We start from the raw sequence: 26,289 nt of genomic DNA on the forward strand, positions 1-26,289 counted from the left end.
ACCTTTTGTTATTGCTTAGCTACCTCATTTCTACCCCCCCTCTCTCCCTCTCTCCCTCTCTCTCTCCCCTTCCTCCTCCGCCCTCAGCTCTCCCCTCCGCGCAGCCCCCTCCTCTGCCCGCTGCCTGGCTGCTCCGCCCTGCTCCTCCCCTGCTCCTCCCGCTGTCTGGCTGCTCTGCCCTGCCTCGCAGCTCCGCCCTTTAGCCTCCCCTCCCGCTCCACAGCTCCGCCCTGCAACTCCGCGCTGCCTCCTCCCTGCAGCTCCCTCCTCCGCCCTCAGCTCCCCCCTCTGCGCAGCCCCCTCCACGCAGCTCCCTCCTCCGCCCACTTCCTCCTCGCTGCGCCGCCTCCTCCCCTCCTGCTCCGCTTCTGCTGCCCCTCCTGCCCTGACTGCTGCAGCTCCCTCCACGCAGCCTCCTCCTCCCCTCCTGCCCTGACTGCTGCAGCTCCCTCCGCGCAGCCTCCTCCTCTCAGCCACCCACCACCTGCTGCAGCTCCCTCCCACCTGCTGCAGCTCCCTCTTCTGCGCCCCCTCCTCCCCTTCCACCCCGCCGCCTCCACTCCAGCCACCCACCACTCAGCTTCCCGCCATCCCTCACCCACCCCCCCGACCCCTCAGCTACTCCCTCTACCACTCAGCCAAACCCCCCTTCCCTACTAGCCCCCCCCCCGCCTGCTCTCAGCCTACCTACAGCCCGCCCACCACCCCTCAGCCTCTTTTCAGCCCCCCCGGGGGTACCTCCCATCATGAGGAGGGAGCTCATCATGCTCCCGCTCCCGCTCCTGCAATAAGACCTACACCGAACACAGATCAATCAAAACGAAATGGGAAAAGGTGGCAAGGATACAAATAAAGCCGCAAGGAAAAAACAGACACAGCTGAAACTCGAAGATGTGAACACATGATACAACCGCAGTGGACTTGGAGTGGACAGCAAAGCAAAGGCGGGGCCCACTTCCGCCTCAGCTTCAGCTCCAGCTCCAGTCTCAGCTTCGATTTCAGCTACATCAGCTACAGCCTCATACTCAGCCTCAGCGCCAGCCTCAGCCTCAGCCTCAACGTCAGCTCCAGCTCCAGCTCCACTTCTGCCCACAGCCTCTACTGTTACAGCTACTGGCTCTGATATACCCCTACCCATGACATCGATTGCCCCATCCTACCCTAGGATAGAGGGGTTGTCACTGACACCATCTCTTCCATCTCTCCCTTCTTCTCCCACTACAGTTCTCTCCCCGATTATGACACCTACTTTGGAGGGGTCGTACACTGTTCAGCAGTTCTCAACCTTTCTCTCCCCTCTGCCTCTCAGTCAGCCCACACTCCCTCACCCTGCTGGGATCACCTCATCATCCCCATACTGCACTCATCTTACCCAGTCATCACCCAGCCTCCAGTCTCTTCCTCACAGCCACAATCCTATCAGTACATGTTAGAGCACGAACGAGCTGACCCATCAGAGGCTTGGATGTATTTGTTGACGGAGGTCCAAAGCATCTGAGAGCGCGAGAGGGAGCTATCACGCTTCGCACAGGAGCAGACACGCTTCACCCAGGAGCAGGCACGACTCATACAGGAGCAATCTCATGCTATGTGAGTCCAGGCTGATCTTATTCAAGGGCTCCGATAGGAGATCTCACAGCTCCGACAGGAGGTCACTGCTGTACGTACAGTCCCAGGGAGCACCCCAATCGCGGAGGCACAGATTGCGAGCATGCAATTTGCCATCGAGGAGACGTCCACATGGTTCGACGTAGCCAAATGGGAACCTGCAAGGGTAGCCGTTTCGGCTACCCTCCTAGAGCAGCAGCAACAGAGAGCTAGCAAGGCTCTCTACATCAGAGTACGTGGGATCCCCCGCACTGAGGCTACCCCGATGGCAAATGCGCAGGTCTTCGTGACCACTACCCTAGGGGTGACTAAGCACAAGATTGAGAGAGCATGGCAGGTTGGGAGGGACCCCAACCGAGAGCAGCCCCTTATCATCCGGTTCCATGACGCCCAAGCACGAATTTCGACTTTACGTCGTAGGTCAGCCTTATGAGACCAGCTAGCGATCTCCATGGACAAGGACCTCACTTCACTACACGTTGAGGAGAGGCGTTTCATGTTGCAGTGGCGGGCTCAGGCCCGCAAAGAGGGGAAGTGGACAGTAGTACGAGATGGACAACTCCTTACAGTCCCCCGTCGAGCACCCACCTCTCCTCCCACATAGGGAGGTGGGGCCTATGAGACTCAGACATCCGAGACCCTATCCTATACCATCTGGAACTATAATGGTACCTTATGGTCAAAACCAGGGAACTTCTCGAAATCCTATACAAGTCACGACATAGTCTTTTACACAAAGACACATCAGAGTCCAGAGCGCCTACTACCAGCAGTCAGCGGGTATACATGGGAGTCTGCCTACAGAGATGAGACGAGGGATATAGGAGGGGTTCGAGGATCAGGAGGAGACGCAATCCTTTACAAATCCACACTTTTGGGGACCATCTCAATGGAGCAGAGAGATCCACACTCCAGGTTTCTCTAGATTCGGATCCGACACATGGATAGCTAGGATTTGTTTATCGCAATTTGCTACTTCCCCCCCCAGACCTCCCGCTTTGCCAGAGATATTCAAGGGGCGGATGAGACATCCCCATTTGTTGCTCTTTATCAGTCCATCGTTGACTTCTCTAGCCGCAAGGGAGTCCTCCTAGTTGGGGACTTCAACGTGAGAACAGGCGCTCGTCAGGTACCACTCCTCGACTTTAGGGATGATTCCACTCTACTACCAGACATTGACCTTGAGGAGGCAGGTATGCTACGAATTTCGGCTGACAGACGAGGACCACTCACATCCTATGAGCAGGCCCTATTAGACCTCGGCAGGATGCATGATCTCATTATCTATAATGGTCTTGACAGATGGCCCACATCAGGTGGCTTCACTTGCTTTCTACATGGGGGAGGCTTCAGTGTTGTGGACTACATCATGGGATCCCCTGCCTTCACATCTCGCATCATTGACTTTACCGTAGCACCTCTCCCTCCAAGGGCTGACCATACCTATCTTTTCTTTAGCATTTCTACCCCCCGTCGCACAGCAGTTTCTACCCCGTTGAGCCCTTACTCCACTTACCATGATATACGCTTTGATCACAATCACTCACCTACTTACTCTGGTCTTCTGTACATTCTTCTTGCATACATTGACTTTATACCCTTACTAGAAGACTGTGCTGCCCTAGTCACTCGCTCACTACACGAGGCTGCTCTTCACGCCTTTCCCCACACCACCCGCTCCACCCGTCCACCACCCCCCGAGACTGTACCCTGTAATAGTTGGTACGATGATGAGTGTAAGGCTTTACGCCGTCAACTCAGATTCGAAACAAAAAACAGCCTTCCAAGCGAATTAGCGACGCTACTTGAGTACCGCCGTCTGGTACGCAGGAAGAAACTTGACTTCATGCGTCGGAACAACAAGGAGCTACTGAACATTCTATTCAGTAACAACTTTAAGGACTTTTGGCAGAGATTTCTAGAGGGACGGTCCCCTCCACCACTCAATGTCACTCAAGTGTGGTCTGATTATGCACGCACGCTCTATGATATCCCAAATCAACCAGCCCCTAATCTATCACATATGCCACGCCCCACATCTTGCACCCTCTTCACTAGGGGGGGGTAAAGGATGCCGTAATGAAACTTCATAATGGCCAAGCAAAGGATCATGAGGAACTATGCATTGAGTTCATTGCATATGGGATTAACCTCCTAGCCCCGATCTTAGCCAAGCTATTTAATGAAGCCATTTGATTGGGGTTTCCACGCACCTGGACCATCAACACTATCTCACCCATCCACAAGGCAGGGGATCCCATGAACCCGGAGAACTACAGGACCATCATGATTGGACATGTCATGTCCAAGATTTATGCATGAGTACTTGATTCTGAGGTGAGCCGATTTGTGGAGTGTCGAGGACTCAGAGCAGCGGGACAGGCCGATTTCAGGCGGGATCATGGGACCATGGACCACATTGTCGCGCTCAGATGTATCATCGAGGAAGCGAGGGCACAGAAGCAGAGGGTTTATTGTTGCTTTGTGGACTTCTGCAAAGCATTTGACACCGTTTCGAGAGCCCGTCTCTTACGATGCCTACAGGATCTGGGTTACGACTAGGAGATCATTTGGGCTGTAATGGCACTTTATGAGCAAGTTTCAAGCGTAAAGCCTTTCAGGCCGGTGAAAGGCTTTACGCTTCCTCCGCACCTACTATTGGATTCGAACCAATGACTCCCGCCGTATGAAAGCGACATGTCGAAGACACGGGTTCGATTCCCGTAAAGGATAACGCCATGAATATCAAGAACAGACCTCGTGTTGGCGCCAGCCGACGCAAGTACCTCTCAGTGGATTTGCACTCCATGGTCCAATTGCGGATTCTATATACGAAATTTCCATTCTCAGTGGATTTGCACGTGGCTCCTTTAGGAGATCATGAGCACTATCGGGGTCAAACAAGGGTGCCCATTATCACCGACTTTGTTTGGCCTCTACATCGACAAGCTCGAGACAATGATGCAAGCATAGGGTGGGGTAGGTTGCTCTCTCGCAAGCACGCTGATCCAGATATTACTTTATGCAAATGACGTGGCTCTCTTGTCGTCCTCAGCGGAGGGGCTCCAGAGATACCTTGACGCACTACAGTCCTTTTGTGAGTCTCATGATTTGAAGGTCAACTTGGGTAAAACCAAGGTTATGATCTTCAATACATCCCGGGTCGTCATGCGCAATGAGCATTTCACTTTTGAGGGGTCCCCTGTTGAGGTAGTTTCATCATACACTTATCTGAGAGTCGTCTTTTCCGGACCCACCTTCACCATGAGACCCGCAATACAGGCGCACCTGAGCAGAGGATACGCTTCATTGGCTAGACTTGAGAGACAATGCTTCTACTCTCATTTTCAGGATCCACGGACCAAGGGGTTGCTTTTTGACTCCTTGGTCCACCCTGCAGGGATGTATGGCAACCCATGTTGGGGGCCAGATTTGTCGAATACAGAGTGGGCCAGGGTGGAGCGGCTACCTTCTACAGAGATCACTTCTTACATATCACAGCGGAGGGTTTCATTGATCCACCAGGATACACGTAGATTCACCTACCCCACTCGCTGAGGATCTCCCTTGGGCAGTTTCGGGTCTCTTCACACAGACTTCGTATCGAGAGCGGCCGAGCAATGCGGTTACCCAGGGAGAGGCGCATAAGCACACTGTGTGACATGCAGGAGATTGAGACAAAGGGGCATTTCATCTTTAGGTGTCCTGTTTACTATGAGATCCGAGGGCGTTTCTACTGCCTCTTCAGAGATAGTTATGAGATGTTTGCTCGTGTCGTCTCCTGCCCAAACCAGCGATGTTTGGCTGGTTTCATTCATGAGATGCTTAGACACCGAGATAGGATACTCCGAGCACGGAGACAAGAGCAGACTTCTCCCTTGATTGATACCACTCAGAGCTCTATCACGGAGTTCTTTCAGCCAGATCACATAGACCCCCATGAGGCGAGACCTCAACATGACCGCGACCCGAAGCATGTGACCCGACAACTCAGACAGAGGGTTAACTCACAGATCACACTTGGGGACATCCCCTCGTTTAGGGTCAGAGCCCAACCAACGGGGGTCACAGTGGCCTTGGTTAGACGCAGAGCTACGACTAGGAGATGTACCAGGACTATACCCTTGAGGGGGCAACAACATTCTATTGCTGACCTCATGCCTCCGCTTCCACAGCCTCATCCATCTTGATGTCCTGTTGCTGACGATGATGATGATGATGGTTATGATGATGATGCCGACGATGATGCTGAGATTGATATGTATATATAGTCGGGATATGACTATGATGTACTTAGGACTTAGTACTTCCATTTTGCATTTTATTGCATTCTACATTGGTGTGGATGCTCGTTTAGTAGCTCCACTACCACAGCTCATTGTATTCAGGTTTTTTTGCAGTCTCATAGACCCATCGGTCTTCCAAAGACTTTAATAAACTTTCTTTCTTTCTTTCTCTGCCCTATGCCTCTATTGGAGCTGCTCTCTTCCTCCAAGCTGCACCGCCCTTTATTGAAGCTCCATTCTTGTTGTTATGACCTCTATTCCTTCTCTCCATTGCCCTACAAGCATGGTAAGGAACAAGGCTACAAGACCATGCAAGGTTGTGACCACTTGTGTATTGCACAACACCAAAAGTGCATTGGATGAGTGGATGCCTTACTCCTACCACTTGAATGACGGGATAGTCATGAAAGGATCAGTCAAAGGTGATATCTTGCATGAATCTGTAAGCATAATGAGTCCATTTGGAGCTCTTATTCATGGAAGACGTATTCCCTTTGAACTTCGAGGAGTGGGAATCAGTTTAGTTATCTATAGGACGTTCACTGCAAATCATGTGGATTTAGGTAAGCAAATGCATGCTGGGGAGAATTCATCCTCTTTGGGAGAGAAGGATGTGTATTGTTATAATGCAGCATAAACCACTCCAAGGACAACATCAAGCTATGGCCATTTGCAAAGCATTGTACCACCATAACTTCAAGACACGGATTGCAGCATGTTGGACTTGAGGACAATCATACAAGGACAAGATTGCAAAGGATGTTGGCATGGCCATGCATTTCACATTTGGATCCAAATTGGCATCCTATAAGGCTATGAGTCGATACCACTTATATTTTCTGGTGTGATCTCCTCCATCTTATCTTCTCTCTTTCTATCCCATGCAAGTTTCTTTCTCCACATTGTGCACCCTCTTCCCATATTTTAACATGGTATCAAAGCAACGTTGCTCTTTCCCCTTCTTTACTCTTGCAACTTGGATGCCTTTGCATATTTTTGTTTCTTGTTTTCAAAATATACATATCCCATCACATGTTGTATTTAGCTTTTCAATATAGGATCTGGAAGAAAACAAGTGGCCCTTGATTCTAACGATGATGACGATACTGGGTTAAGTTGATTTATTGATGTTGATTAAGGAGATATCAAGAATGTGACTATCACATCACAATGGGCTCTAAGGGATGTGTGAGAACACCTATTGGCCAAGGAGGACGGCATGTCAAAGTCCTTCATCTTTATCTTAAATGTTGAAAAGATTGGCCAACGTGTAGCGAAGTGCATTCATAGTGCCAATATCATCCCTCTTGCAACATTGAAGATAGTAAACAATGTGTTTGACTAGTGCATGCATTATATTATTTGGCATTTCCAGATGCTTGTTTCAAGAAATGGAGGACATACAAAATATGGTGCAATTTATTTTGATGTTTTCAGTCTGCTTTCATGTCTGAATTTTTCAAACAAAATATCAGATTTTAGGATTTAGGGTTTTTATTTTTAGGTTTTGGATATATATAGAGGTAAGAGGAAATGTCACTTTCAATTCTCACTTTCACTTTTAGAGAGCCATAGAAACTCCCACTCTAAAAACTGTCTCACTCACTGCATCCAGTTTTATCGCATCTTCCATGGATTCAGCAAGAGCTCTGTACCATGGAGCCATAGAAACTCCCACTCTAAAAACTGTCTCACTCACTGCGTCCTGTTTTATCGCATCTTCCATGGATTCAGCAAGAGCTGTGTACCATGATTTCATCTTGTGGCTCCATTTGTAGATAGGGAGGAAGATATTTTTTTGGTCTTTCACAAGACCTCAGATGTCCTAGTCACATATATGAGAGCCAAGGATGACTTCAAAGATCTCATCAACTACATGCAAGATAATTTTGGTGCTTTTGCATATCAACTTGGTGAGTCTACGAAAAGATGGTTTCTAGTTGATTATATTATATTTTCACGGAGGAACCGAAGTTTGTGAAGCAGTTGGATCACTTTTGTGATAATCTTATGTAGGATGGGTTTATGGATGTGGACACCAATGGCCTCCTAGAATTGGGGATCACGGAGAAAACAGGCAATAGGTTTCTTTCTTGGGAGATGACCTTCATCTTTCTTCTCCAAGAAGGAGATAAGAGAAATAAGTCTCATCCTCAAGCACCCCCTCTACGAGATCTGTTGATGTCCTCATCCCCATACTGGACTTTGACCTATATATGGAAGAGACTCTTGACTAGGATACGGAGAAGATGGAAGTAGTTGAAGCATTGGACCTACACCAAACATCCCCGTACCAATGTAGTGCATACATCTACATTGGAGATAACCGACCCAACATTAGATGTATGGTCACTGTCCCTCCTCCTTGTTGATGGAGAAGAGTGCGTGTTCCTCCATGACATCAAGATGCCTTTTGGATTGCGGGAGGATAAGGCACTTGGGGTGCTATCTAGCTTTGATGTTGACACAAGTGTCCAAGTTCCCAAAAATTTGGGATCAGATGACCATACAATGGAAAACTTTCTGTTGATGACATTGGCTACGTTGAAAGATGTAGACAAGTCAATATGTGATGTGCAACCCTCTGATGCAGAAGCTTCAAGTTCTCAGACAAAACAGGATACAACTTAGAGCTCCATCAACATTGCATGACAAGAAGGAATAGAGCTACATATTCATATGAAGCAACATGTGTATCTTATTGTTGTATAGAGACAAATAGTGACAATGCTAGTAGGAAAAACATTCATACATTACTTCTTTCGTTGTCATTGATCAATAACTGCACACACATTTCTACTGGAGGCTTTAACTCACCACGTCCCTTCCCCAATAAAAGGTAAAGGAAAGAGGAAAAGAAAAAGAAAAAAACCAAAGGGAGGATGCTCATGAAGCCAATACGATAGAAAGAGAAAGATTTAGCTAGATTAGCTGCTAGCTACAATAACAAGTCGCAGTATGGCAGAACGGCAACTAGACCAAAAACTTTGCCTGCCTTCCTATTTCATATGTGTTAGAGAATAGGAGGGAATGAATCACTCAAACATCCACCCAAGATCTCTCCAACTCTTCCTCACACTCAACTCAGATAGATGATCACAGATGCAATAAACACTCACTCAGAGATAACTTAAACGGAGAGAGAGAAAGAGTATATTCATCCACCGGAAGGTGGGCAGAAACTGGCTCCAAGGGAGCAATACAAAACTCAGCGAAGTGCTGGAGAAAACTGATGGAACTCTCTCTCACAAACTGAATCAGCTCTGAGTGCACAGCACAGCCTTGGAAGGAGGCTTTCAGTCTTGCACTGGATGCTGGAATGACTGAAGGAGTGGGCCTTTTATAGGCACGCCCTTTGGGTTGACCCACCAGCAGGGTCGGTACCCTGTCTGGTGGCCGACCAGATGGCTCTGGAAATCCGACCAGGGTTGGCCCTGGTCGGTGGCCCTGGTTGGGCCAACTTGGCCTGCCACAGGCCCCTATTTAAGGGTGCCCTGTGCAGCCAGTCTATGCAGCTGCAGGCGCCTCCAAGTGAGGCCCAAGGCCCCCTGTTTCTCTGCTGTTGCAGGCAGCAACCAGCCCGTGTGCTGGTTGCCTATGATGCCATCCTGAGTCTCTCTCTTTCCCAGCCCTCCTACCTCTCACTGCCCCTTGTCCCCTCAAATTGGGGGCTCACATGTGGGCACAGTGAGTTTCTAACACCCCCCCTCAATGTCACAACTGTGGGCCCATCCCCATGCGTTTGATGAGGTGCTCCATCTGTTCTCGAGGGAGTGCCTTCGTGAAGAGGTCGGACAAGTTGTCGGCGGTCGGGTAGTAGATAAGCTTGATCACGTCGTCGATGATGAGCTCTCGAACAAAGTGGTAATGAACTTCGATGTGCTTGGTCCGCGCATGGTACACTGGATTCTTGGCAATGGCTATGCAGCTATGATTGTCGCACATCAGCACTGTTGCGTCCTTCTGACACACGTCCATGTCTTCCAGAATCCACCTCAACCACAGTGTCTCACAAGCTGCTGTACACGTGGCTCTGTACTCTGCCTCTAAAGATGAAAGGACCACTGTGGGTTGCTTCTTACTCAGCCAAGAGATGGCACCAGATGCAAGTAAGAAACAATACCCTGTTGTCGATCTTCTGTATCAGCATCACCCACCCAATCACTGTCACAGAATCCGCCTAGTTCGATGTATTTGGTGTAGGTGATCCCATAGGTGCAAGTACCCTTTAGATACCTCAGCACCCGTAATCCTGCATCCCAATGACTCTTCCTGGGAGAAGCAGAGAACTGGCATAATAGCCCAACTGCATAACAAATATCAGGTCGAGTATTGGTAAGGTAAAGCAAACTTCCTACCAATCGTCGGTACAAGGGAGTATCGACCGGCTGAGATGTGTCGTGAACACTTAGCTTGAGCCCGACCTCCATGGGAGTTACTGCTGTCCTGCAATCCTCCATCTAAAATCTCTTCAGAAGTTCTCTACAATATTTCTCCTGTGAAATGAAGATCCTGCCTTTGGCTTGCTTTACTTCAATCCCAAGGAAGTAATGTAATAACCCGAGGTCGGTCATCTCAAACTCAAACATGAGTAGCTCCTTGACCTGTGAAATCTTCTTGACATGATCACCTATCAAGATAAGATCATCAACATACAGAATGAGTACCAGTCGCAATCCCTTCTCAATGAACAAGTAAAGGTTTGCCTCAAAAGGACTCCGACTTAGCCCTATCTTCTGAAAGAATACATCAATCCTTTGGTACCAAGCTTTGGGGGCCTGTTTTAGCCCGTATAACGCCTTCTTCAACCTGCAGACCTTTAATGGGGACCCTGGATCTTGGAAGCCCGGTGGCTGCTCCACGTATACCTCCTCCTCCAGGGTTCCATTAAGGAATGCGGACTTCACATCCATATGAAAAATAGGCCATTGGAATTGGGCAGCAAGGGCAATCACTGTCCGGATAGTAACCATGCAGGCTATGGGAGCAAAAGTTTCATCAAAATCCATGCCTTCAGTTTGAGCAAAACCTTTGACCACTGACCTTGCTTTATACTTATCCAAGCTGCCATCTGATTTGTATTTAAGTTTGTATACCCACTTAGTGCCGATGACTTTCCGTCGCGGGGGCCTGGCCACTAAGTCCCAGATATTGTTCTTCAAGATAGCATCCATCTCTGCATGCATGGCAGCCTGCCATTCTGGATTGTCCTTCGCCTCCTCGAAGGTCCTTGGCTCGTCAAGCTGAGCCACCAATGCAAAATTCACGGATGGGGTCTTTTGAAGATGTTGGGACCGACACAATCCGGAACTGCTACTCTCAGGTAATTCAGTGACCGGAGACTCTTCCAATGTCCATAGGTACCATTCGGGCAACCTTTTCTGCTTCTCTGTGGGGGAAGGAACTGGAACTTCTTCTGGAACATCCTGCTCTTCCTGAGTATCTTGTGGAACATCAGCTTCTAATTTTGCCACCTCTTGGATGGTCAACCTGGGGCGGGGTGGGTTCGGGGGTTGAACAATCTCCTCCTCCTCAATCTGAGGCTCCTCCTAGGGTTCAGGTTCCTTTTCCTCGAAGACAACATCCCGACTGATAAGGATTTGCTTCTTTACTGAGTCGAAGAGTCGATAGGCCTTGGATTCTTCGCTATACCCAACAAAGATACATTTTTTGCTCCGGGAATCGAGCTTGGTCCTGTCTTCCTTGTGCACATGCACCCATGCGTTAGAACCAAAAATGCGAAGATGAGTGATAGAGGGCTTCTTACCATAAAATGCCTCATATGGAGTCTTGTCCTTGACGGCCTTCATCTTGGTCCAGTTGAGAATGTGTACGGCTGTATTGATAGCTTCACTCCAATAGGCTTTAGAAAGGTTCCTCCCTCGGAGCATAGCAAGCCCTGTCTCTGTGGTGGTTCTATGCTTCCTCTCGGCTACCCCGTTTTGCTGAGAAGTATGTGATGTGGTGAGTTGTCGCTTGATCCCACGCTTGCGACAAAATGTGTTGAACTCATTTGAGGTGAATTCTCCCCCTCTGTCTGTGCGGAATGTCTTGACATCCTCCCCTGTCTCCTTTTCAACTCTGGCCCTCCCCTGTCTCCTTTTCAACTCTGGCCTTCCAGTCCTTGAACTTCTCGAAAGCCTGAGACTTTTTAGCCAAACAATATACCCAGGTCATTCTACTAAAATCATCCACAAAGAGAAGTGAGTACCTGGATCCTGCCCACAACGCTGTAGACATTGGGCCACAAATGTCGGCGTGAACCAACTCAAGTGGTTTGCTGGCCCGAAACGAGGCCTCTTGTGGGAACTTATCCCTGTGCTGCTTGCCTTCTAGACAAGCCCTACAGACATCATCCTTGCCTGTAATTGGAGGAAGTGAATCCACCATCTTCGACTTTGACATTTCAACCAAGATTCTATAGCTGACATGACCGAAGCGCTCACGCCAAAGTGAGGACTTTCCGTTGTCTTCATGAACCAACATTGCACTGAGACGGTACAGTCCGTTCTCTTCAACTCCTTGAGCCACCATCTGTCCATTTGCTTTGGATGTCACGGTGACCCTGCCATCTTGAAAGAGAACTGCCATGTTGTTTTTGTCCATCTGACTTACAGACAGTAAATTCTTGCAAAGGTTGGGTACATAAAGTACTCCAGAGATATCCTTCTCCTCACCCGCGGTTGTAAGGAAAGGAATGCTACCGATGCCCTTCACAAGACATGTCCGGCTATCCCCGATAGAAACTTTGGAATCCGGGTGTGTACTTTCCATGGTTTTGAACCAAGCCCTTCTGTTGGACATGTGCTTGGAAGCACCGCTGTCAACATACCAACCCTCTTTACCTTCACTGACTGCATATGCTGAACAATGTTCACTGATTAAAAACAACTGTCCAGTCGTCACATTGGCAAAATCATTCTTAGGCTCTTCTTTGTTCTTGGCTTCTCTCTTCCGCTTCTGATCTGCCTTCTTCTTTCGGCATTCTTTGGCGGAATGGCCAAGCTTTTCACAGTAATAGCACTTCATTTTCTTCTTGCGGTCAGCATCCTCTGACTTCTTGGACTCCTTTGGCTGGCCTTTTCCAGGCTTGTCTTTGGCCACTAATGCCTTCTCGTCGGTTTGCGTAAAGAGTTTCTCTCGAGCCTCCTCCTAAAGCAGGAGTGGGCCAAGCTCCTCAAATGTGATTGGCTTAGTCCGTTGACCCGCACTGACCGTAGTCACAAAACTTTTGAAACTCCGTGGCAACTTGTGGAGTGTGAGCAACGCCAATTGACTCGAGTCCACCTTCTGACCAACCGCTGCAAGCTGGTCCCGCACGACTTTCACCTTTGTCAGATGATCATGCACACTATCACCCTCATTCATATCAAGATTATAAAGCTGATGCTGAAGAGTAATGATACACGCTGTATTATCGGTTACATATAGCTCCTTCAGTATGGCCCACGCCTCTGAAGACGTCTCTGCCCACTGGATATGAGGAATCACAGCATCTGCTGTCGTGCCAATAAGCATTGCTAAGGCTTGAGCATCCCTCTCCTCCCATGCACTGAGTTCATCCGCATCTGCTTCAACTAAAACTTCACCTCTTTTGTCCACAATGTCCTCCGGCTTCTCCTCGGTCCCAATCACTATCTTCCACAGCTTCTGTGCCAACAGATGGCTTCGGATCTTGACTCTCCAGATTGGATAGTTCGTCCCATCGAGCTTTCCAGCTTCACCAAAATTGGGAATAAATGAAGAAGGAAGATGACTGGAGAAGGAGGAAGGACGAGCAATGGGTGTAGAGGCTTCTGAACGCTGATCCATCTCGGTGAATAGCAAACTGAAAAACTGAAGCAAAAAAGATGTACTGACCTCCTGTGCTAGCCTAAGCTGAAAACAGAATCGCCTTTCTGCTAAGGGACTCCTTCCTTCAGAGAGTGCTTTGATGAAGAAGAGTTGAGAGCATATAACTCTGATACCATGTTAGAGAATAGGAGGGAATGAATCACTCAAACCTCCACCCAAGATCTCTCCAACTCTTCCTCACACTCAACTCAGATAGATGATCACAGATGCAATAAACACTCACTCAGAGATAACTTAAACAGAGAGAGAGAAAGAGTATATTCATCCACCGGAAGGTGGGCAGAAACTGGCTCCAAGGGAGTAATACAAAACTCAGCGAAGTGCTGGAGAAAACTGATGGAACTCTCTCTCACAAACTGAATCAGCTCTGAGTGCACAGCACAGCCTTGGAAGGAGGCTTTCAGTCTTGCATTGGATGCTGGAATGACTGAAGGAGTGGGCCTTTTATAGGCACTGCCCAGGCCCTTTGGGTTGACCGACCAGCAGGGTCGGTACCCTGTCTGGTGGCCGACCAGATGGCCCTGGAAATCCGACCAGGGTTGGCCCTGGTCGGTGGCCCTGGTTGGGCCGACTTGGCCTGCCACAGGCCCCTATTTAAGGGTGCCCTGTGCAGCCAGTCTATGCAGCTGCAGGCGCCTCCAAGTGAGGCCCAAGGCCCCCTGTTTCTCTGCTGTTGCAGGCAGCAACCAGCCTGTGTGCTGGTTGCCTATGATGCCAGCCTGAGTCTCTCTCTTTCCCAGCCCTCCTACCTCTCACTGCCCCTTGTCCCCTCAAATCGGGGGCTCACAGGTGGGCACAGTGAGTTTCTAACAATATGACATGGCTGCCAAATCAGCAGAAAGAAAAATAAAATAAAAGCTTCCAGTTAACAGACTTGGAATCACAACTGAAAAACAACGTGTGCAGTTCTCAATTCAGTGTAAACTGAGTCACAAAAGCAGCATCATAAAATCAACTGCGCGTAGCTTGGATTACCATCTATATCATATACGTACCAATCTCACCAACATCCATCTGGTCACATTTGTAACAAATCCTTGTGATGAGACTCCATGCTGTGATTGTGATAAGCTTTGACGGTGAAAGGACAGCAATAAAAGCGTTATTAAAGAGCTACGTTTAGTACCTTCACGCTCATATAAGAGTTCATACAGCTAAATGTAATCAGTTTTAAGGACTGCAGATGAAACAAGAATCTAGTATGTGAGCTTCATTGGCAAAGAGATGAAGTACTCAATATGTAGCCACTGACAGGAATATCAGACTTTGCAATCAAAACATGCCCCACACTCTCCTTAGCACTGAAAATCAGGTACTTGGCAATTATGTACCTCTGCATGCAAGATTGCACTTCAGGGACCCCACAATGGCAGTTTGTATGCAGCAAATCAAGAAGACGTCCACCTCGAAGGTTTTTATGATCCACTTCTTGAATAAGAGCATGCAATGGTGCAAGCAAAATCTCAAACTGCCAATGGGAGAAAACATCACCAATTGCCAACAGAATCAAAAAAGCACAGATGTCAAGGAAAAGAAATTTTGCAAGCATTTTGCAAAGGCCATTTAAATAATTGATGAGTGCAATCTTTAACTTCAAATACAATGCAGTACGATGAAACTTAAAACATAGGTTTTTGATAACCTTACTCCTGCTTGACCAAAATACACATATAAAGTTTTTTACCAATATGACAAGTACAGGAATTGGAAGTGCCTATCAACAATCGATGAACGTTGGCTCTTTCAAAATCAAATACATTAACATGAAATCAAAGATAGCATGACCTTGGAGTTCAAAACTAAGCGCACACTCCTTGGCAGATAGGCAATGAATACATGTGGAACCTGCCCCAAACCTCAAGCTCCACTGATTCTTCCATGAATAGAAAGCTAGAAGAAAAGGGTGACTTTTCTATTCCTAAGGGATTTCCAAAGTCTCCTCCAAAAGGATTTCTGCAAATCAGTAACAATCTGAAAATTCTCCCAATGAGGAGCTCTAGTGGGCTTCCAACCTCTAAGGCTGAGCTGAAATCTCTTGGCATTACTAACCATATGTTGAAAGAAGGGAAGGCTCTTCTCTTGGTGCTCGATCAATCCATTCCCACCCCCTCGGTCCCACTGCAAGTACTTTATGGGGGCACCTCCATAGAGCCAAAGCCTCCATGAGCCCAAGGGAATGTGACCTGGGTTAGGATCTAGATACTGTTGGAATGGTCACCTCTCCATCTGTAATCCCCCATATGAGGAGAGCATGGGGGAGGTAGACCTGGAGATATCGGGGCTGCCACATGGGCAGCTGTCAAGGCAAAGGGCAGGCCATGGACCTGCAAAAGAGGTAGCGAGCAGGCTGGAGGCATCTACGTGGCGAACTGTCTGGCAGAGGATATGGGCAGGCTCGGGGCCTGCATCAGGCCTGACAGAAGGACAGAACAGCCTCTGACTATGGCGGCCTGCTTAGCGCAATAAATGGGCAGGCATAAAGCCTGCAAACAGGCCTGCAATAGGCACAAGAAGGGGCAAAGGCAGCAGCCCAAAAGGGCCTGCCAAAGGCCCTTTTATAGGGCTGGTTGGACCAGCCAACCAAGTCAGTTTTGTGACAGACCAGATTGGCCAGTCTGGTCAGTAAGATTGAGCCAGGCTGGTCAGTTTTTGTCAGCAGAACTTGGGTGCTATAAAAGGAGGGCTTCCATGCCCTCATTCTATATCTTCTGGAGCAGCGAAAGACAGGCAGACAGGAGCAACAGGAGACCTACTCTTGGAGCCTATTCCCGGAGGACCAAGAGGAGAAGGAAGAGCTGCAGACTGAGCTTGGAGGGCTGCCTACCTAAGCTGACATGCAGGGCAGCAAGGTTGAGGAGAGGATCACTCTAGACAGAGAGTCTACATTTGCTTGAGGTGGAGCACGCGGGCTCAGAGATCTAGAAGTGCTTGACATCTAGTAGGAGAACCTTTTGGTATTGTATCCTGTCCTACTTTGTGGGCGGACGGAAATATAAAGAGTTGCTTCTATATTTGTTTCTGAGCATTATCTATTTACTGGCTTGCACATTAAGTTAAGAAGTATGTGATTCCACACCCCACACGCACACTGTGTGAGCTCCTGGGCAACACTATCAATCTTCCGCTGTGCGTACCCTCTGTTGGGTCATTTCTAACAGATACCATCCTAACTCCAAAAAGCATTGTTCCGCATGACCTACAACCCTGACAAGCTGAAATTGCCCACCTAGGCTGGTATCCAAACAGTAAGGTGGAAGAGATCCTTTGGACAAAGAGTCTACATACGCTCAGTGGAGCATGTGGGCTCAGAGTTCTAGAGGTGCCAGGCACCTGGTAGGAGAACCTTTTGGTATTGTATCTTGTCCAATTTGTGTACAGACGAAAGTATATAAGAGTTGCTTCTATATTGCCTTTGAGCACATATACCTAGATGAATCCAGAAACATTCCCAAACTCATCCTCTAAAAACACAACATAGTGCAGTTTCAATCTCATGATAGTCACTCACAAGGTTGAAAACCATAAACTCCATCATGCATAGCAGGGACTAGCTACTATGACATCCCCACTAACGTCATCAATGCCCAACAGTGGGTGTAGACCATAGTATAAAAATATGCTCTCACACATACAAATCCGCACACCCACACATACTTGAGCATCCATTTATACAAAGTCTTCGTACTGAGTTTCTGTCGGCACTCCGAAGGTGAAGGGCAGACTCAACCATGATGAAGGCTAGCACTAAAGGAGAAGGCTAATCAAAAGGTAGTCCAAAATCTCTTCATTCAAGCTACAACTGCTTGTGAAGTCTAAACATTTTCATTTTAGTCTCTCCCCAACGAGCATCTAAATCTAAATCTAGTTGATAGGGCAACGCACCATTTAAGATAGAAAGAATTATCACAATACCAGCAAGCCGCAACTTGGACGAAAACTTCACAAGGTGAAATTTGCATGTCCGCTAATACGGCAGAAGCATATACCTAGATGAATCCAAGAACATTCCCAAACTCATCCTCTAAAAACACAACATAGTGCAGTTTCAATCTCATGATAGTCACTCACAAGGTTGAAAACCATTAACTCCATCATGCATAGCAGGGACTAGCTACTATGACATCCCCACTGACGTCATCAGCGCCCAACAGTGGGTGTAGACCATAGTATAAAAATATGCTCTCACACATACAAATCCACACACCCACACATACTTGAGCATCCATTTATACAAAGTCTTCGTACTGAGTTTCTGTCGACACTCCGGAGGTGAAGGGCAGACTCAGCCATGATGAAGGCTAGCACTAAAGGAGAAGGCTAATCAAAAGGTAGTCCAAAATCTCTTCATTCAAGCTACAACTGCTTGTGAAGTCTAAACATTTTCATTTTAGTCTCTCCCCAATGAGCATCTAAATCTAAATCTAGCTGATAGGGCAACGCACCATTTAAGATAGAAAGAATTATCACAATACCAGCAGGCCGCAACTTGGACGAAAACTTCACAAGGTGAAATTTGCATGTCCGCTAATACGGCAGAAGCATATACCTAGATGAATCCAGGAACATTCCCAAACTCATCCTCTAAAAACACAACATAGTGCAGTTTCAATCTCATGATAGTTACTCACAAGGTTGAAAACCATAAACTCCATCATGCATACCAGGGACTAGCTACTATGACATCCCCACTGACGTCATCAGCGCCCAACAATGGGTGTAGACCATAGTATAAAAATATGCCCTCACACATACAAATCCACACACCCACACATACTTGAGCATCCATTTATATTAAGTCTTCGTACTGAGTTTCTGTCGGCACTCCGGAGGTGAAGGGCAGACTCAGCCATGATGAAGGCTAGCACTAAAGGAGAAGGCTAATCAAAAGGTAGTCCAAAATCTCTTCATTCAAGCTACAACTGCTTGTGAAGTCTAAACATTTTCATTTTAGTCTCTCCCCAATGAGCATCTAAATCTAAATCTAGTTGATAGGGCAACGCACCATTTAAGATAGAAAGAATTATCACAATACCAGCAGGCCGCAACTTGGACGAAAACTTCACAAGGTGAAATTTGCATGTCCGCGAATACGGCAGAAGCATATACCTAGATGAATCCAGGAACATTCCCAAACTCATCCTCTAAAAACACAACATAGTGCAGTTTCAATCTCATGATAGTCACTCACAAGGTTGAAAACCATTAACTCCATCATGCATAGCAGGGACTAGCTACTATGACATCCCCACTGACGTCATCAGCGCCCAACAGTGGGTGTAGACCATAGTATAAAAATATGCTCTCACACATACAAATCCACACACCCACACATACTTGAGCATCCATTTATATAAAGTCTTCGTACTAAGTTTCTGTCGGCACTCCGGAGGTGAAGGGCAGACTCAGCCATGATGAAGGCTAGCACTAAAGGAGAAGGCTAATCAAAAGGTAGTCCAAAATCTCTTCATTCAAGCTACAACTGCTTGTGAAGTCTAAACATTTTCATTTTAGTCTCTCCCCAACGAGCATCTAAATCTAAATCTAGCTGATAGGACAATGCACCATTTAAGATAGAAAGAATTATCACAATACCAGCAGGCCGCAACTTGGACGAAAACTTCACAAGGTGAAATTTGCATGTCCGCTAATATGGCAGGTGAAATTTACATGTCTTTGAGCACAGTCTATTTTGCTACTCTGCACACCACATGAACGGTTGTGAAGTACACACATGTTGATGAAGGTGATTCCATAGTGAAACACTTCCGCGTGTAATTCTTGGGCTACGTATCAATCTTCCGCTATGGGATACTCTCTGGTGTAATATCATTTTCTAACATGGTATCAGATCCTTGACAGAAGTAGACCTTGAAGGCCACAACCTTGCTGAAGGACGGCCTTGATTCATTGCTCGAAGGAATTAGCTTTGGTGTCTAAAGGATTGTACCCAAGTGGGAGCGCCTAAAGGATAGTACCCAGGTGGTAGGCTCAAGTTCAGACAAGTGTACGACACTCTAAACTTGTTACCTCTATCAGTCATTATCATGGCCAATAGATACAAGATCCCAAGTTTTTGTGAGACAGGCAAGCTCAACGGGGCCAACTACCTGTTGTGGAAAATGAAGTTTCGGAGCCACTTAGTGTTGAGGGAGTATTGGGGGATTGCGACGGGGACAGTGTTGGAGTTCAACATCCCCTCATGTACCATGGTTAGGTTAGCTATAGTGAGGGCCTTGCTTGTGGGTGTGCTCGCCCAAAGGCTAGGTTAGGGCTTGAGTGAGGGCCTTGCTTGTGGGTGTGCCCGCCCCCAGTGAGGTTAGCATAGGGTAGTGTAGGCCAGATCTGCCCATGTGGAGGAGGCCCGGGACCCAATGGGGGCCACTACGCTGGCGCACCTTGTGCTGGTCAATCTTGGATGCCTGCGTGGCCACTCTATGAGGCGGAGACCAGCCCCTATGAGCCCTTTATAGGCTAAGGTGGGCCGACTTGCTGGTCAGCCACTAGGCCTGTTGGTCGGGTCCTCTGCAGGAGGGGTCAGCCCTCCATATGGCTGTGTGGCAGCCCCTATATGGAACATGAGGCTGGTCGGCTACAGTCGGTCCTTGGGGCAGGGGACCAGCCCCTTTTAGGGCTATTTGCCTTATAGAGGGCTGAGGGGGTCGACCCCCTAGCATGAGCAGTCAGCCCTTGTAGGGTAGTGGGTTGGCCCACATATGCCAACCAACCAAGAGGGGGTGGGAATCTATAGGTCACCTCCCTCACTTGTTGTTCATCTCAGTGTGGAGCAGCTTACAACATGAGGATGGATGAAGGGGAATCAGTACAGGAACACATCACTCAGTTGGAGGGTCAAAGGACGAGCTCGACCAAGATGGCAAGGCTGTTGCTGGGAATGCTCCCCTGGAGCTATAGTAGTTATGTGACTATGATGACTGCAAGGCATAGGGCGGGGCCGGTGACTTTCGAGGAGCTGGTTCCATTGCTGCTGCAGCAAGAATCTCAGGAAAGAAGTTCAACGGTAAAGGTAAGGCCCCGATAGCTGAGGACAGGATCAAAGGCAAGAGCAAGGGTAACCCTAGCAAAGGCAAGCCCAAATCTAACGACGGAGCGGACTCTTCAGATGAAGACAACAAGAAAAAGAGAGAGAAAGAGAGCAAGTGCTTCTACTGCGCTGAGCCGGAACATTCTGTGAAAGATTGCAAAAAGAAGAAGGCTGATCAGAAGAAGATGGGTGACAGCTCAGAGTCACACAATACAGCTCAGCTGGTGACAACAGAACTTTTCTTGGTGGCAACTCTGGGTAGACACGGAACAAGGCTGGACAGAAATCACAGGTCAGCAAGCTACAGAAGACCCTAAGGGCATGAAGAACAGGCTGGAACATGAGCAAGCCTGCCTGGGCCACTGGCAGCCTGCACGTGGCCACGCAGGGCCAGCAAGAGCCAAGAAATGGAGCCTTGAGGGGCTACTTATAGCCTCCCCAAGCCAGTCGGCCGGTAGGGGCAGTTTAAATTGGCCAAGAAGGGGCTGCAGCAGTCAGTTATTTTGGGGGGCAACCAGCCCCTATAAAAGGGAGCATTTGGGCCCCCATTCATCATCACTTGGAGCAGCAAACCAAGAGCAGGAAGGAGCAGCAAGAGGACCATCCTTGGGCCTATACACACGAGGTGAAGGAGACCTACGAGGGCTTCAGACTTAGCTCAAGGGATTGCCCACCTAGGCTGGTGTCCAAACAGTAAGGCGGAAGAGATCCTTTGGACAGAGAGTCTACATACACTCAATAGAGCACGCGGGCTCAGAGATCTAGAGGTGCCAGGCATATAGCAGGAGAACCTTTTGGTATTGTATCTTGTCCAGTTTGTGGACGGATATAAATATATGAGGGTTACTTCTATATTGTCTTTGAGAACAGTCTATTTGCTAGTCTGCACACACATGAATAGTTGTGAAGTGCACACAAGTTGATGAAGTTTGATTCCACAGTGAAACACTTCCGCATGTAATTCCTGGGCTAGCTATCAGTCTTCCGCCATGGGATACCCTCTGGTGGGATTTCATTTTCTAACACTTAGTCCCACATCTTGAAGTGTGATCCCCGATCTCGTAAAGGCCCCTAGCCACATGTCCCAAGAGTGAAACCAGTTACCCAGAAGAACCCAATCCAAGATGAATTCTCCGTGCACTTCCTCTAAGGTGACTAACTAACTGGAATCTGCGATCGTCTGGAAGGCATTTGAAGATCTTCCAAGAACCCACACAAGAAACAAGACCTCTCTCACATGAAGACCATTGCTTATGGGATTGTAGACACGCGAGGATCATTTGAAAGGGGATCGCAGATTATTGAGCACCTCTATGTGTTCTCCTTCCTTCATGATCTGGTGCTCGGTAGCTTGGTGCTCTCTTTCAAGGCCTCGTGTTTCACCAGAAACATGACACCGCTTGGGCCCTTCCAATTCAACGACATTGGTTGAGTCATGTTCTCTAGATGATGCTCCTAGCTCTCGGTACACACTTGTGCATGCCTCTATCAATACTTCGTGGGAGATTCTGGAGAGCATATCAACGTGACATATTTGGAGATGCGTATGCACAAAACAGTCCGTACAGTACAGACTATACGGCAGTACAGACTTGACCTGCGTGCGTTGTACAAACAAGTGCCCGTCATCAGTCAGAGCAGTTATGTACGGACATCTGCAGTGTACGGACAGGCTGCAGTTTCGAAATCCGTACAGCATACGGACATTGTACGACTACTTGCACGCACGTGCAATTGGATGACGACCTGTACGAAAATGTTCCGTACAGTATTCCGTACAATGTATTGCTAGTGGCTGGCAAATACAGAAGGGTGAGCAGATCGTTGTACGGTTTGGTGACTACGTTCTACGTGCAAGTACCGACAGTGAGCTAGGTTGTAGTACGGCGCAGGAACTGTAGTACGGAGTAGGGCAGCTGGGCTTGGTACGAACGTACAGAACAGCCCACAATGGCTGTACGAACTTGTTCACAGGCAGCTGTACGACAGGTTGTACGGGCTGGAGCGGCATTGGATGAACGGCATAGTGGCAAGAGCTGTATACAGTAGATCTCCCAAGCTTGGAATGGAGAGGGTCAAGCTCACAAGCAGGATAACCTGCTCTGATACCACTGTAGGCTACATTGTGGAAGAATATACATGCTCTCCAGGTCCAAGCTTTTAGAGGACCTGCTGCTCTAATACCACGTAAAAGCGCTGTGGATATGCAAGCAGAAAGTGAGAGCAGGATAAGTGAACTGAAACAGCAAAGAAATGCATACGACAACAGATGGAAATGCAGAGGAGATGTCCAGGAAAACTCTGCATAAACTCGCTTAGAAAACCTTCACAATTGGTCTCCAACCCTGTCTGAAGAGCCTACAAACCAGCCACAATCCCAGGCCAATACTTCATCCGGCAGTTAGCCCTGGCAATGGGAAGTGCCGGATGGCACTAGAAAGAGGGATTTTTGGTTAAAAACGCGGAAACAATATATTTTCTCCTGTTCATCGTCTCGGAGGTCATGTCCCTCCTGCTGCTGTCTCCATCACCACCATCGAGTTTACTTGTGCCCTGGCTGAACTCCTGCAGAACACACACCAAGAAAGGACTAACACACTAGAGGTCTCTCTAGGTTGGCACACCCACATAGCAGCCCTCACTCTCTAATATACATACAGGAGATGACTTACTCTAACAGGAACAGCCTATCGCCGGCTACTGCCAAATCATAGTAGCACTTAATAAATGGTGAAACCCAGATGTGGGTTTCCTGAAACCACCAAAGGGAGCTGCTGTATCAAGAAAATAGCTGTTGCAACGTGCGAGCTTGCACAAAACCGCCAGGAGGTACCATGGAACAAAACATACACATGGCCTACATCATAAGGTGACCAGAGGTGTTTACAAAACACACAAAACACAATAGTTTATTTTCATTCACTTGAGTGCAGATGTGCACCTACAGCTGATATCAACCTGCTGGAGTCGATTTGCTACGCAAACAAGATGGAAATCCTGAGAAAGAACTCAGCTTCTTTGTCCTGACGCAACTATCCATACAGCAGCATGTGTCATTGTGCACTAGAAATGACCCACACAGCACTGTCTTTGCTGTCTTTAGCACCTAGAAGCTGTTCATGAACTTGTTGCTGTGCCATATGCTTACATAATGGCTGTCCTGATGTACCTTCGCTTGTGCAAGAATCCCGAAATGAAAGAGATACACCAAGCCAGTAAAGCCGAGTCTCTATCCTCACCTCCTTATCGTGGGGGACAAAGGACCAAAAAACAGAACACCTAATCTTATATCAACACTTACAATTTGATACACGAACATGTAAGGGATTCAACAACACACATATGATGCAATTGTGATTGATGAAGGTTGAGGTCTTCATGAATGGACAAGTATCCCGTAGAAGTGATAAACTATGGTCTTGATTAGTTGGCATATCATCTACAATGTTTCTTTCATACAATTTGGACAAATACCTTGTTCAGGTTTTGTGTAACGCTTGCAAGGACTGGAGCTGGATCTGACAGAAAATTCTGTTCCAATTTCAGAACAGCAGACCTATAAACTGCCAGGACCTCAGCTATGCCATTGCCAAGTGCTCTGAGGTAAACACTAGGTAATTTCTTCTTGCTTTTCAGGTCTGAAGAATCATCTTCAAGATTCTTGTATGGAGATGTTATCCATCCAAGATTTCGACACCGCACTGAGAATCTGTCAAGCTCACGATAATAGAAGCCAAGGTGTAGCAGACGCTCCAAAATCTCCCTGACAAAATACAGTCTCAAATCAGCTTGCTCTGCACTACTAATTGAAGACATCTGTAACATACTATCATTGATGATCGCCAACCAAAACAAAACAGAAAAAGTAGGCAGTAAGCACAACACAGGGAACACAATACACTATATGACAGTCTTACTAGGCAAGTAATGTGCTTTGACATGGAAGATGACCTCAGTAATTCCCTCACATAGCATGGGACAAGATATAATTGTGTACCTTGCCCACATGAAACACTTTCTCACCGGGAGAACTTATTTGTTCTCTTGCAGAATCACTCTTATGTCTGCAGCAGGGGATCACGTGGCAGGCATGACTCACAGTATATTCAAAAAGTGCCATATTTGCCATGGCCAATACAAGCTTCCGGAATAGATCACCAGCATTGAGATATATTTATTTTATAAATTTTTATTACTAGTTCACATTGTCTATTTAGATCCTATTAAGGATGGAATGACATTCACTTGTTCTCACCTCGAAATCGTTTTTCACAACTATGACCTAGCCTCCCTGTTCTCCCTTCCTGTCAAACTGTACCGACAAGCATCTGTGATATTTGATGGACGATTGTTGTTTTGAGCTCGCTGTAAGAACAAGAACAGCCTCCAACGTTTCCATGGTGAACTCGGACAAAAGCCAAAATGATGACCTACTCTAAACAATGCCTTCCACGTGCCAACTTTGGGTTATGCGTGATTTGAAAGGACGCGTCGCATTGGGGGTTCCGCGTAACGAGTAAATTGAGCGGCAAGATAGCTTATCTTGTGGTAGAACAAAAGATCAACTCCCTGCAGAGGAGCTAAAGTGTCCTGAATTCGACTTCAAAGAGTTCTCTTAGGCGCATTTGAAACTGTAAAGGCGCAATACCCGGGTTGACGGCGAATGGAGCATATTTGAGCATGACCAGGCAAAATTATACAGGTAGAATTTCATTACTTGTGTGCGGAAGGCAATTATAAGAAAATGTCTTGAATCGCAGTCAAGAAATCGATCGGGGGATCAAGGAGGAATACAACATGTACAACAAGGGTCTGCTGACCTCTCCGGGTGTTGAATAAAGGTGAGATCGGGAGCGAGGCGGAACGTGCATTCTTGGATGCTGCTGCTGCAACGCCTGTCTTCCCCAATGGCCTCTACGGATGCATTCGCTTGATCTCCGTCATAGTGTTGGGCAACGTCTAGAAAGACATCACCCGTGCAACCCACCAAGGCGAGAAGCAATTCGTGTAGCATTTCTCCAAAATTCGAATAACAACCCAAACAAAATCGATGCAATGCCTGAGACAGATCGCCAGCTCAAACTTTTGTACCGCCTTGCATTTTATTGCACGCAAAATTGTAGCTCCCTAGACACACTCTATCCTGCTCAACAAAACATTTGCAAATCTGCTACGTATTATATTACTGCTTTCACATAACCACTCTTCTCACAAAAACCTCTCAACTCTATTAAACATCACCTTCCAACATTTCCATTTTTCGCCACTCTCTTTAACCCATCGGTTAACACCTGTGGGTGTGTATGTGCCAGTCCTAAGTTTGAGCCGCGCCGCCCCCGTGCGGCTCATGATTCTATGGGGCACTATTGGCACTTTCAATGCAAAAAAACCCCCAAAAAAAATTTCCCCATTTTCACGTGTTAAACAAATCGTTTTTCTCCAAAATTTTGTACCCTCTGCAAATTTTCTCAAAAATAATTTCTCCTGTAAATTCTACAA

General features: G+C 47.5%; 1 protein-coding gene across 2 annotated transcripts in view; it reads right to left on the reverse strand.

Moving 5' to 3' along the window:
• Positions 1–25,957, reverse strand: part of GCP4 (GAMMA-TUBULIN COMPLEX PROTEIN 4) — a 77,265-nt gene extending 51,308 nt beyond the window's left edge. For both annotated transcript variants that reach the window (XM_087399518.1, XM_087399512.1), the window contains exons 1-3: positions 25,611–25,957; positions 24,265–24,553; positions 15,080–15,216 (exon numbers count right to left, since the gene is read on the reverse strand). In XM_087399518.1, coding sequence (XP_087255644.1) covers positions 15,080–15,216; positions 24,265–24,553; positions 25,611–25,804 — 620 coding nt within the window. In that variant the 5' untranslated portion in view covers positions 25,805–25,957. The remainder of the gene's footprint in view (positions 1–15,079; positions 15,217–24,264; positions 24,554–25,610) is intronic.
• Between the last annotated feature and the right edge of the window lie 332 nt (positions 25,958–26,289).

This window comes from Dipteris shenzhenensis, chromosome 3 (genome assembly GCF_047967505.1).
Source record: "Dipteris shenzhenensis isolate YYH24624 ecotype China chromosome 3, Dip_SZ_1.0, whole genome shotgun sequence".
NCBI lineage: Eukaryota > Viridiplantae > Streptophyta > Polypodiopsida > Gleicheniales > Dipteridaceae > Dipteris > Dipteris shenzhenensis.